Consider the following 14033-nt stretch of genomic DNA (forward strand, 5'->3'; position numbering starts at 1 on the left):
CCGACAGGCAGCCATCTTGGATTTTGACAATTGAAGTTTGTTATCGCTATTTCTCAGAAAGTACTGAAGGGATCTTTCTCAAATTTCATATGTAGGTTCCCTTTGGTGCTTAGTTATGCATATTGTATTTTGAGATCAATCGGAAAACAACATGGCCGACAGGCAGCCATCTTGGATTTTGACAATTGAAGTTTGTTATCGCTATTTCTCAGAAAGTACTGAAGGGATCTTTCTCAAATTTCATATGTAGGTTCCCCTTGGTGCCTAGTTATGCATATTGCATTTCGGGACCAATCAGAAAACAACATGGCCGACAGGCAGCCATCTTGGATTTTGACAATTGAAGTTTGTTATCGCTATTTCTCAGAAAGTACTGAAGGGATCTTTCTCAAATTTCATATGTAGGTTCCCTTTGGTGCTTAGTTATGCATATTGTATTTTGAGATCAATCGGAAAACAACATGGCCGACAGGCAGCCATCTTGGATTTTGACAATTGAAGTTTGTTATCGCTATTTCTCAGAAAGTACTGAAGGGATCTTTCTCAAATTTCATATGTAGGTTCCCCTTGGTGCCTAGTTATGCATATTGCATTTTGGGATCAGTCAGAATACAACATGGCCGTCAGGCAGCCATCTTGGATTTTGACAATTGAAGTTTGTTATCGCTATTTCTCAGAAAGTACTGAAGGGATCTTTCTCAAATTTCATATGTAGGTTCCCTTGGTGCCTAGTTATGCATATTGCATTTTGAGACCAATCGGAAAACAAAATGGCTAACAGGCAGCCATCTTGGATTTTGACAATTGAAGTTTGTTATCGCTATTTCTCAGAAAGTACTGAAGGGATCTTTCTCAAATTTCATATGTAGGTTCCCATTGGTGCCTAGTTATGCATATTGCATTTTGAGACCAATCGGAAAACAAAATGGCCGACAGGCAGCCATCTTGGATTTTGACAATTGAAGTTTGTTATCGCTATTTCTCAGAAAGTACTGAAGGGATCTTTCTCAAATTTCATATGTAGGTTCCCCTTGGTGCCTAGTTATGCATATTGCATTTTGAGACCAATCGGATAACATCATGGCCGACAGGCAGTGATCCTGGATTTTGACAATTGAAGTTTGTTATCGCTATTTCTCAGAAAGTACTGAAGGGATCTTTCTCAAATTTCATATGTAGGTTGCCCTTGGTCCCTTGTTATGCATATTGCATTTTGGGAGCAGTCGGAAAACAACATGGCTGACAGGCAGCCATCTTGGATTTTGAAAATTGAAGTTTGTTATCGCTGTTTCTCAGAAAGTACTGAAGGGATCTTTCTCAAATTTCATATGTAGGTTGCCCCTGGTCCCTTGTATTGCATTTTGGGATCAATCTGTCCTGAAAACAACCTGGCCAACAAACAGCCATTATCGCTAAATCTCAAATTTCATATATAGTTACGGTTCCCTTGTTTGAAAAGTACTGGAGGTATGTTTCTCAATTTGCACAGATTAGTAAAAGGAAAGGAAAAATAGAGAGAAGATCAATCTGACATAGAACCTATAAAGATCATTCAATGGTGGGCGCCAAGATCCCTCTGGGATCTCTTGTTTTTGAAGGAAGTCAAAATGAAACAAACAAAAACCCCAATGATCGATAGACATACAAGCTAAAACTCTGATCATAGTCGCACAAACTAAAACCCCTTTAAGGTAGTCACACAAACTGAAACCCATATGGTAGTCACACAAACTGAAACCCATATGGTAGTCACACAAACTGAAACCCATATGGTAGTCACACAAACTAAATCATGTATGATAGTCACACAAACTGAAACCCCTATATTGTAGTCACACAAACTAAAACCCCTACAATAGTCACACAAACTGAAACCCCTATATTGTAGTCACACAAACTAAAACCCCAATGACAATCACACAAACTAAAACTTCTATGTCAGTCACACAAACTAAAACCCCTATGTTAGTCACACAAACTAAAACCCCTATGATAGTCACACAAACTGAAACCCATATGGTAGTCACACAAACTGAAACCCATATGGTAGTCACACAAACTGAAACCCATATGGTAGTCACACAAACTGAAACCCATATGGTAGTCACACAAACTAAAACCCCTGTGATAGTCACACAAACTAAAACCCCTGTGATAGTCACACAAACTTAAACCCCTATGATAGTCACACAAACTTAAACCCCTATGATAGTCACACAAACTTAAACCCCTATGATAGTCACACAAACTTAAACCCCTATGATAGTCACACAAACTAAAACCCCTGTGATAGTCACACAAACTTAAACCCCTATGATAGTCACACAAACTTAAACCCCTATGATAGTCACACAAACTTAAACCCCTATGATAGTCACACAAACTAAAACCCCTGTGATAGTCACACAAACTTAAACCCCTATGATAGTCACACAAACTTAAACCCCTATGATAGTCACACAAACTAAAACCCCTGTGATAGTCACACAAACTTAAACCCCTATGATAGTCACACAAACTTAAACCCATATGATAGCCACACAAACTAAATCCCCAAAAAAATAACACTTCAAGATAAAGACAAATTCACCATTATGAAAATTTTGATAGAAAATTGATAGACAACAAAATCTGATCTTGGTATTTGAGGTTTGTTTAGCTTACAATCAAATAAGACCTTGAACAGTATATATTTTCCGTAATCACTTGATGTAGTATCACTGTATTAATGGGATGGTCCCACCATTGTTTTACCACATATATAGTCAGTATATATCATACATCTTGATGTTGTGCTTTGATCATATTTATCATTTACCACACTAAAACATGTGCACCATTTTGACATCTTTCCAAATTTTTGAAATTTTCAAATCAGCTTAAATAGTTTTGATACTGTTTATATTAGTATACATATATATAAACATACCAATTCAAAGATCAAAATTTCTGAGATAAGCAAACATGGTACTATACAATTTCTTGTTTTACTGAGGAAAGTTTTCAACAAGTTGTTTTAGAAAAATGTTTCCTTTTGAAGTTGTATGAACTAACATGCATGATGAAACATATATCCTATTGTTGTCTGATGTCAGTGATTCGAAATATATCCTATTGTTGTCTGGTGTCTACACGTAATCGGACATTTCATTAAACACTCGCTGATTTGAATTATTTTGAAACATTTTGTGTAGTTTAGAAACACGATATAAAGGAATTAACATTTTTGTGAAGTAAATTTTGCTAAATTAAGTCTTAGAAGATCTGTAATAAGCTTCATTTGCTTCATGTAATTGAAGAAAGCACCTAGGGCTGCCCTGGGGCTGAATGTAATCCTTAAAGATATATTAAGATTAAATCAAGAAATAATCATCTCATTATAATTGAATCAAGAAATAATCATCTCATTATACTGAAACCTTTTTATATTTCCACTATTTGTCAGTAAGGCCTTGTTAGCCCACCATCATCAGATGGTGGGCTATTCAAATCGCCCTGCGTCCGTGGTCCGTCGTCCGTCCGTCCGTCCCTCCGTCCGTCCCTCCGTCCGTCCCTCCGTCCGTCCCTCTGTCCGTAAACAATTCTTGTTATCGCTATTTCTCAGAAAGTACTGAAGGGATCTTTCTCAAATTTCATATGAAGGTTCCCCTTGGTGCCTAGTTATGCATATTGCGTTTTGAGACCAATCGGAAAACAACATGGCCGACAGGCAGCCATCTTGGATTTTGACAATTGAAGTTTGTTATCGCTATTTCTCAGAAAGTACTGAAGGGATCTTTCTCAAATTTCATATGTAGGTTCCCCTTGGTGCCTAGTTATGCATATTGCGTTTTGAGACCAATCGGAAAACAACATCGCCGACAGGCAGCCATCTTGGATTTTGACAATTGAAGTTTGTTATCGCTATTTCTGAGAAAGTACTGAAGGGATCTTTCTCAAATTTCATATGAAGGTTCCCCTTGGTGCCTAGTTATGCATATTGCATTTTGAGACCAATTGGATAACAACATGGCCGACAGGCAGCCATCTTGGATTTTGACAATTGAAGTTTGTTATCGCTATTTCTGAGAAAGTACTGAAGGGATCTTTCTCAAATTTCATATGAAGGTTCCCCTTGGTGCCTAGTTATGCATATTGCGTTTTGAGACCAGTCAGGGAAACAACATGGCCGACAGGCAGCCATCTTGGATTTTGACAATTGAAGTTTGTTATCGCTATTTCTCAGAAAGGACTGAAGGGATCTTTCTCAAATTTCATATGTAGGTTCCCCTCGGTGCCTGGTTATGCATATTGCATTTTGAGACCAATCTGAAAATAACATGGCCGACAGGCAGCCATCTTGGATTTTGACAATTGAAGTTTTTTATCCGCTATTTCTCAGAAAGTACTGAAGGGATCTTTCTCAAATTTCATATGTAGGTTCCCCTTGGTGCCTCTTTATGCATATTGCGGTTTGAGACCAATCGGAAAACAACATGGCCGACAGGCAGCCTTAAACCCCTATGATAGTCACACAATCTAAAACCCCTATGATAGTCACACAAACTGAAACCCCTATATTGTAGTCACACAAACTTAAACCCCTATGATAGTCACACAAACTGAAACCCCTATGATAGTCACACAAACTGAAACCCCTATGGTAGTCACACAAACTAAAACCCCTATGATAGTCACACAAACTGAAACCCCTATGATAGTCACACAATCTAAAACCCCTATGATAGTCACACAAACTGAAACCCCTATGGTAGTCACACAAACTAAAACCCCTATGATAGTCACACAAACTAAAACCCCTATGATAGTCACACAAACTAAAACCCCTATGATAGTCACACAAACTGAAACCCCTATGGTAGTCACACAAACTAAAACCCCTATGATAGTCACACAAACTGAAACCCCTATGATAGTCACACAATCTAAAACCCCTATGATAGTCACACAAACTGAAACCCCTATGGTAGTCACACAAACTAAAACCCCTATGATAGTCACACAAACTAAAACCCCTATGATAGTCACACAAACTAAAACCCCTATGATAGTCACACAAACTGAAACCCCTATGGTAGTCACACAAACTTAAACCCCTATGATAGTCACACAAACTAAAACCCCTATGATAGTCACACAAACTAAATCCCCTAAAAAATAACACTTTCAAGATAAAGACAAATTCACCATTATGAAAATTGTGATAGAAAACTGATTGACAACAAAATCTGATCTTCGTATTTGAGGTTTGTTTAGCTTGCACTCAGATAAGACCCTGAACAGTATATATTTTCCGTAATCACATGATGTAGTATCACTGTATTAATGGGATGGTCCCACCATTGTTTTACCACATATATAGTCAGTATATATCATACATCTTGATGTTGTGCTTTGATCATATTTATCATTTCCCACACTAAAACATGTGCACCATTTTGACATCTTTCCAAATTTTTGAAATTTTCAAATCAGCTTAAATAGTTTTGATACTGTTTATATTAGTATACATATATATAAACATACCAATTCAAAGATCAAAATTTCTGAGATAAGCAAACATGGTACTATAAAATTTCTTGTTTTACTGAGGAAAGTTTTCAACAAGTTGTTTTAGAAAAATGCTTCCTTTTGAAGTTGTATGAACTAACATGCATGATGAAACATATATCCTATTGTTGTCTGATGTCAGTGATTCGAAATATATCCTATTGTCGTCTGGTGTCTACACGTAATCGGACATTTCATTAAACACTCGCTGATTTGAATTATTTTGAAACATTTTGTGTAGTTTAGAAACACGATATAAAGGAATTAACATTTTTGTGAAGTAAATTTTGCTAAATTAAGTCTTAGAAGATCTGTAATAAGCTTCATTTGCTTCATGTAATTGAAGAAAGCACCTAGGGCTGCCCTGGGGCTGAATGTAATCCTTGGAGATATATTAAGATTAAATCAAGAAATAATCATCTCATTATACTGAAACCTTTTTATATTTCCACTATTTGTCAGTAAGGCCTTGTTTTAACTGATATGACTTATTGAAATGAACTAGTGGCGTTATGTTAAGGTTTTCACTGTATGAAAACAAATTACCTATTGGAATATATCATCAAATCCTAAGATTGTCTTCTTCTGCCTGTTCTGAGAGACAAATGCTTAAATCTGTTCTTATATTATTATCATCATAATCAAAACTATGTGACATGTTGACAAGTCAAAGCAGGTGACTTGAAATGTTGACATGAATTGATGACAAATCAAAACAAGAGACTTGAGTTGTTGACAGACATGTAGACCTTGTTGACCAAGTGTTGCCGTGTTAGGTAAACTTTTACAAACTTACATGACTCTAACCATGTCATCGATAAAGTGTGAATGCTGGTCTCATGATTTCAGTCAAGCAAAACAACCTATTGACACGATGTTGACCCAACAATCATGACTTTTGACCCAGCTGTTATGACCTTTTAACCAAGCAATAATGACCTTTTGACCCAACAATCATGATCTTTTGACCCAGCAATCATGACCTTTTGACCCAGTGTTATGACCTTTTGAACCCAGCAGACATGACCTTTTGACCCAACAATCATGATCTTTTGACCCAGCAATCATGACCTTTTGACCCAGTGGACTCCATTCGGCATGACCAGTTGATCCTGACAGACATGACCTGTTGACCCCATCACCTCATTGGTTCAGATTTCTCAGACATTCTACTTTCCACTTGCAGCCTCTGCCCTCTCTACCTAAGGACGAAGACGTCGTACCCCCGCCTGTGCCCAAAAAACACACCACGCCAAAGATTAACAACAACCTCTCTGTCGACTGATGCTTATCTCCCTTTGAATGAACTCTTCTCACATTCTGTATGAATTCTTCATTCTACTTGCTGTGTGCTCGGCATGTTCAGTGAAGAAAAATGAGAATCTGCTGTTTTCCAGAAAGAATTTCTCGGACTCTGCATGAAGACTAGCTGTTCTCAAAATCTGTGATAGTCGAAGCTATACTTCAAAAAGGAGTTTGATCTTTTTATGTCGTGCTTGGTCCTTCCAAGGCAAATTCATTTTCTATTATGATTTGATTGACCAATTTTAACTATATAGTCATAACTGCATCAACTATTAAGCATAATATGTCAACATTAATGAAACAATTTCATGTCCTGTATGGTAGATTCTTTGAACTGCCATTATAGGCTTGAAGTTGTGTATGTTTTAATTTTTAGCCTACCATCATCACATGGCGGGCTATTAAAATCCCCTTATGTTCGTTGTTCCTCCATAAACAATTCTTGTAATCACTATTGCTCGAGATGTACTTGAAGAATATTTCTTAAACTTACTCTGTGGTTCCCCATGGGCCCTTGTTTTGCCCATTCAATTTTGAGTCTGATTAGGTAAACCCATGGTGTACAGAAAAATAAAACCATCTTCTATTTTGAGAAAAGTTTCTCGAAAGTGCTGGAATGATATTTTTCAAAACTTCATCAAATTATGAGTCTGATCAGGACTGAGAGGCAGCCATCTTGTATTCAGACAGTAAAAGTTTATAATTGCTATTTCTTTAGAAGAACTGGAGGGATATGTCTCTATATTCATATGTAGATTTCCTCTGGTTTCTAGTTGTGCTCATTCAATCTTGAGTCTGATTTAGAAAAAAAAATTGCTGATAGGCAATTGTGTTGAATTTTGACAGTTGAAATTTGTTAATAATGTATCTCAGAAAACTCTTAGATCCTTCTCAGACTTCATATGTAAGATCCTCATGTTAATAATTGATTAAGAGGAAGAGGGAAAAGTAGAGAAAAGATCAGTCTTTTACAGGACCAACAAAGATCATTCAATGTTGGGCAACATTATTAGATATGTCAATCTCCAGTGTGGATATGTCAATCTTTAGTGTGGATATGTCAATCTTTAGTGTGGATATGTCAATATTCATTGTGGATATGTCAATCTTTAGTGTGGATATGTCAATCATTAATGTGGATATGTCAATCTTCATTGTGGATATGTCAATCTTCATTGTGGACATGTCAATCTTCAGTGTTGATATGTCAATCTTCATTGTGGATATGTCAATCTTCATTGTGGATATATCAATCTTCAGTGTAGATATGTCAAACTTCATTGTGGATATGTCAATCATTAATGTGGATATGTCAATCTTCATTGTTTATATGTCAATCTTCATTGTGGATATGTCAATCTTCAGTGTAGATATGTCAAACTTCATTGTGGATATGTCAATCTTCATTGTGGATATGTCAATCTTCAGTGTAGATATGTCAATCTTCAGTGTAGATATGTCAATCTTCATTGTTGATATGTCAATCTTCATTGTGGATATGTCAATCTTCAGTGTAGATATGTCAAACTTCATTGTGGATATGTCAATCTTCATTGTGGATATGTCAATCTTTAGTGTTGATATGTCAATCTTCAGTGTAGATATGTCAATCTTAATTGTTGATTTATCAATCTTCAGTGATTCATTCTGTTAAAATGTTTAGTATATTTTTAGAAAATTCCTTCTTTTGAATATTTGACACTTGATGTCAATAACAACAAAATCAAGTGCCAACTTCTGATTTTCAATATTCGTACGGAGTCGATCAAGGAAACTTATTAACTTGGTTTTCAGTCATAGTTTTCACTTCCAGATTATCATGTACAAATGATTATTGAGATGTTTCCATGAGATTGTAAACTTGAAGTGTTATTGTATTGTGTAATATTTTATTGTGTGATAGATACTGGTATGTGTTACATTCCCGTGTACGACGAGCCTATATTGATGTTGATTTGCGTAAATGTATATATGTAACAATGTTCAAGTCCCATGATATACAAATATGTAATATTGTTTTTAACGGAAACATATAATGTTACTTATAATGTACTAAACTCTTTCAAGTTAGACTACAAATTATTTGTTTCGTCATGTGTAACCTACAAGAGAAAATAATTGTAAAGAAAATAAGTGCTTAATTTAACTAAAACCTTTATATAAAGACCACTCAAGCGATACCAAAAATGGTGTTGATAGATAGGTTATATTGAGGCAGTCATTGCACACAGGTGGTCGTTATATATAGGTGCTCGTTATATACAGGTGGTCCTTAAAGCAGGTTTGACTGTATTTAACCTACCTGGTCTATAATTGTCTTTTGTCTCTCAGCTGGGCTAGAAAATCAATATTTTACACCTGGCCTATCACTAAAGTAGTGTGGTATTAAAAAACTTGTTTGCCGTTATTTCCTTATTAGTTAGCAACTACTTTAAAGACTTTTTGTGATACTGGTGTGTTTTGTGTCACTAGAGCCTAAAATGAAGAATTGTTAATGAAAACAATGTAATATCTTGTGCCACTCTAAAGTTTACAATGGAGGCTTTGAGCTGTCATAGACAAGGGTAATATCATATCATGGCAGTAAAACGCTTCATTCTTAGTGTGTAAGGGGCCGCAGTGGCCGAGTGGTTAAGGTGTCCGGACACTTTATCACTCTGGTTTGCGAGTTCGAAACCTACATGGGGCAGTTGCCAGGTACTGACCATAGGCCGGTGGTTTTTCTCTGGGTACTTCGGCTTTCCTCCCCCTCCAAACCTGGCACGTCCTTAAATGACCCTGGCTGTTAATAGGACGTTAAAACAAATAAACCAAACCTATTATCTTGTATGAATGCTTTATATTCTTGCCAATGTGGTTTTAGATAAATTTCTGAAAGCGAACTACAACATTGAATTCACTAATGGAGGCCCCTCGACTAATATGTACAGTAGTGGTATACATATATATCGTACATTTCAGTAACAGTTTTAATTTTGTTGTGTATCTAATTCGTCATTATTTATTGTATACAATTTATTACCATTGTATGATTTAGCTGTAAGAATAGTTTTGCAGGTGTGCATTAAATTTTTTTTCATTCTTTGGTCATGTTTGGAATTCACCAAGCTTGAGCATAATACATATTTCAGTTCTTATTGCAAATTATACTGTGTGCAGTCTACAAAGAAAAGAACTACCCAAGGGAAAAAATCCTTGTATGTCAACTGATAATAGATTCCTTGTACGTTAACTAACGATGAATTCCTTGTACGTTAACTGGCGTTGAATTCCTTGTACGTTAACTAGTAATGAATTCCTTGTACGTTAACTGACGCTTAATTCCTTGTACGTTAACTGGCGTTGAATTCCTTGTACGTTAACTGACGCTGAATTCCTTGTATGTTAACTAGTAATGAATTCCTTGTTCGTTAACTCATAATAAATTCCTTGTACGTTAACTGACGCTTAATTCCTTGTACATGTATAATAGACGGCTAGTTCCTTGTATGTTAACTGACCATGATTTCCTTGTTCGTTTACTGACGATGAATTTCTTGTACGTTAACTTACGATTTAATTGACCATGATTTCCTTGTTCTTTGACTGATAATAAATTACTTGTTTGTTAATAGACGATGAATTCCTTGTACATTAACTAGTAATGAATTCCTTGTATGTTAACTGACGATGAATTTCTTGTACGTTAACTGACGATTAATTCCTTGTACGTTAACTAGTAACGAATTCCTTGTACGTTAACTGACGATAAATATCTTGTTCGTTAACTGACGATGAATTCCTTTTATGTTAACTGACGATACATATCTTGTACGTTAACCAGTAATGAATTCCTTATACGTTAACTGACGAATGAATTCCTTGTATGTTCACTGACATGAAATTCCTTGTACGTTAACTGACGTTGAATTTACTTGTGTGTTAACTAATGATGAAAAAAAGAAAACTGTTCTAAACATTTAATGCAAATATAGTATAGTGTCCGTTTTTACAATGAACTATGGAATTCTTGAAGCAGACTGATAATGTTTAAGCTCCCCGTTATCAATAAGTCTAGGTGTAATGCCATTATGAAAAGATTCCATTGATATTGTTACTACTGGAAATAGATTAGTTATTGTACAGCTAGCCTGTGGGCCATCTCCAAGAAATACATTGGTTGAGAATTCTAGGTGCATCATGGGTAGGTTTCTGTGTGATACTGATAGTGTGGACAAGATTATTTGCTATAGTGCTTTACTCTGGGACTCAAAAGAAATATATCGCTAGGTAATTTTTGGTGCATGGGTAGATGTCTGTGTGAAGTTGTCATAGCGTTGTTCTGCGAAAGAAATATATTGGTCATCAATTCTAGGTGCATCATGGGTAGATTTCTATGTGTAATTATCATTGTGTTGTTCCTCGACTCTAAGAAATACATTAGTCAATAATTCTAGGTGCATCATGGGTAGATTTTAGAGCGATTCATCCTATAGTGCTGTTCACATTGAGTTTTGTGTAGAAGTAATATATTTGATAAAGAAACTGTTTGGAAGAATGTTTCAAATTCTCTAGTCAAACTGAAGAATGCATTATGATATACATGTTCCAGATATTGTGTTAATATTGATAGATAACAGAATTACAAGTGTTCCCCTTAGTGTTTCACAGATTATGTAAATACCAACGGATGAGGTAACATAGGTTTAGGTTTTAGATATTGTATACATTGTACTTACAAAATTGTCCTCACTTTGTGTGACTAGCATTTCCATGTGGCCTTCAACACTCCAATGCATCATTTTCTGGCTTGCCATGTTTTTTTGTTTTTTGTTTTGTTTTTTGTACTGATCGTCTTTGTATTTAACTCTATGTAAAGTACTGCCAGTACAATATATATAATAATTTTTACTACATTTTATATGTAGGATTGTAGCTCTGTACTAAAGTTCAATGGTACAAGCCCCTTCCCAGCCCCTTCGTCGCCCTTCCAGACCCTTACCGGTTCCTTCCTGGCATCTTCCCAACTCCTTCCTAGCCCTTACCGTCCTTTTCCTAGCTCTTCATGGCCCCTTAACCCCTTCCTGGCCTCTTCTTAGTACTTCATCGCCCCTTCCCAGCCCTAAACGACCTTTTCCTCGCCCCTTCTCAGTCCTTACCGGCCCTTAATCTTAGTTACTGTATACCATTATACTATGTTTATACCTACAGATCTGAAGTCTTTCTGAAACTAGTCTGAATTCCTAATTTATGTGTGTATATCTGTCGATAAATGCCAAACTGATATCAAAATAGCAATATCAATAAAAAGTGCATGAAACATCAGAATAATTTGGACTCCACTGTAACCATTACCAGTAACCACCTAATTCAAGTTTCCATGCGACTCTCCCTCATGATTAAATGCTGTTCAAAGTGTTTCCGTGTAAGTTCAAATGACCATGCTATACATTTTCAAACCTAACTTAGTCTGTTTATCATCTGTAGTGGTTTTAGAGCTTCCAGTTGTTCTTTCATTAAAACTGTGCCAATATGTCTATATTCACCAGGTATGTACATATACGTATTATGTACAGGCTCATGTTTCAGCAAGGAAAAAGGGATATATCATATATCCTTATGTAGTTAATGGTTTAAAAAAAAATGAAAAAAAAAAAATTGAAAAAGTATTATTCTTGATAAAGGACCACATAGAATTTTAATGACAAATAAAGTTCTTGTATTGAAATTGTATATTGTGATATCTTAAGCAGAAATATATTATTTCTGTTTCCTTCCTATTTTGTACATTACGACGTTAAAGTCTGTTACTACGTAATGTAATAATTCTACAGGACAGGTGCTTGTTTTATCGTTAGCTCTCTACATGTAATTTCTCTGACATTGCCCCTCATTTTATACATCATTTTATGATTATTGTATCTGTTGAAGCAATCTTAATGAATCTGCTATAAGTACAATATATCTGCTTGAAGATATTTATGTCATATTGTTTGTATATGATTTGTCGATCAGTCAGCTAATCAATATTACTATCATGCAGATTTTGCCTGGTGGCATTTTTTATTTTTGTATATATATGGAACTGCCAGCTGTACCGTTTAATGGGGAGAGCTTGGCAGCGTGTATTACACAAGTAAACAACTAATAACATTTTGTTTTCTTGTTATTTTTATAAATACGTCACATTTCGTCAGACATACATGTTTCACGGTATACCTTCTGCGTCTGGTCTGTGTGTGTCAGCTCCTCCTAGTTCTCGTCAAAACTTTATGAAACTCGGCGGATGTAGTCATTTCATATTAAAGTCGTGTACCTGGGTTTAGGTTTTGATCGGCCAATTTGTATAGCAGTTATTCCCCTTTCCAGCCCCTTTAAGTTATAATTGCAGATTAAATCCTGTTTTGACAAATTCAAGTTTTCATCCAAACTTTTTTTTGAAATTTAACTAATGTAATCAGTCACTATTAACTGAAGATGAACTAGCATTTATATTTTTAGATCACCTGAGAAGAAGTCTTTTGTCGCCTTTTGTCCAGCGTCGTGCGTCGTAAACAATTTACATTTTGAACTTCTTCTCAGTTACTATCAGGCTAGCATGCTGGGATGAAGGGCTACCAAGTTTGTTCAAATGGATGACTTTGGCCGTCTTTTAATCTTTAAATGATTTCTTGATAACCAAGAGGCCCAGGGACCTGATATTTGGTTTGTAGCATGCTGGGATGAAGGGCAACCAAGTTTGAGCAAACGGATGTCCTTGACCTTCATTCAATTTCACAGGGGTCACATATGCTAAATAGATATCAGAAATTAGGTCACCGTTAAGGCCCATAGGCCTCCTTTGGATTTAACCATTTTTATGGCCGTTATGCTGCTTTGCGTACGTAGTCGGGATCTTCTCGAGTTTTCATCCAAACTTTGCAAAACTTATGTAGTCAGCACACATTAACACTGAAGTTGTGCTCCTTTCTAATCTTAATTAACTAGTGTGAAATACTAGTGCAACTTTCCGTTGGATTTATGGGCAATACGTAAGGTTATTCGATAGGATGTATAAGGATGTATAACCCGATTGTCAGTGCTGTTGACAGGGCTTTACGTTTACAGCTGATGATGTTATGCAAAAAGGATCCTACCACTGGAGTTTAGTGTTTGACCTCAGCGAGACACTTTAGCCTTCAAGTACATCTTTGTACTCT

General features: G+C 36.0%; 1 protein-coding gene across 1 annotated transcript in view; it reads left to right on the forward strand.

Annotated features, from left to right (window-relative positions):
* LOC117339992 (dedicator of cytokinesis protein 1-like) overlaps positions 1-12987 on the forward strand; it is a 91915-nt gene extending 78928 nt beyond the window's left edge. Inside the window, 1 exon segment of the mRNA XM_033901719.1 lies at positions 6737-12987. Within this exon segment, the coding sequence (XP_033757610.1) occupies positions 6737-6835 (99 nt within the window). The 3' untranslated portion in view covers positions 6836-12987.
* Positions 12988-14033: the final 1046 nt, after the last annotated feature.

The sequence above is a fragment of the Pecten maximus genome, chromosome 12 (assembly GCF_902652985.1).
Source record: "Pecten maximus chromosome 12, xPecMax1.1, whole genome shotgun sequence".
Taxonomy (NCBI): domain Eukaryota; kingdom Metazoa; phylum Mollusca; class Bivalvia; order Pectinida; family Pectinidae; genus Pecten; species Pecten maximus.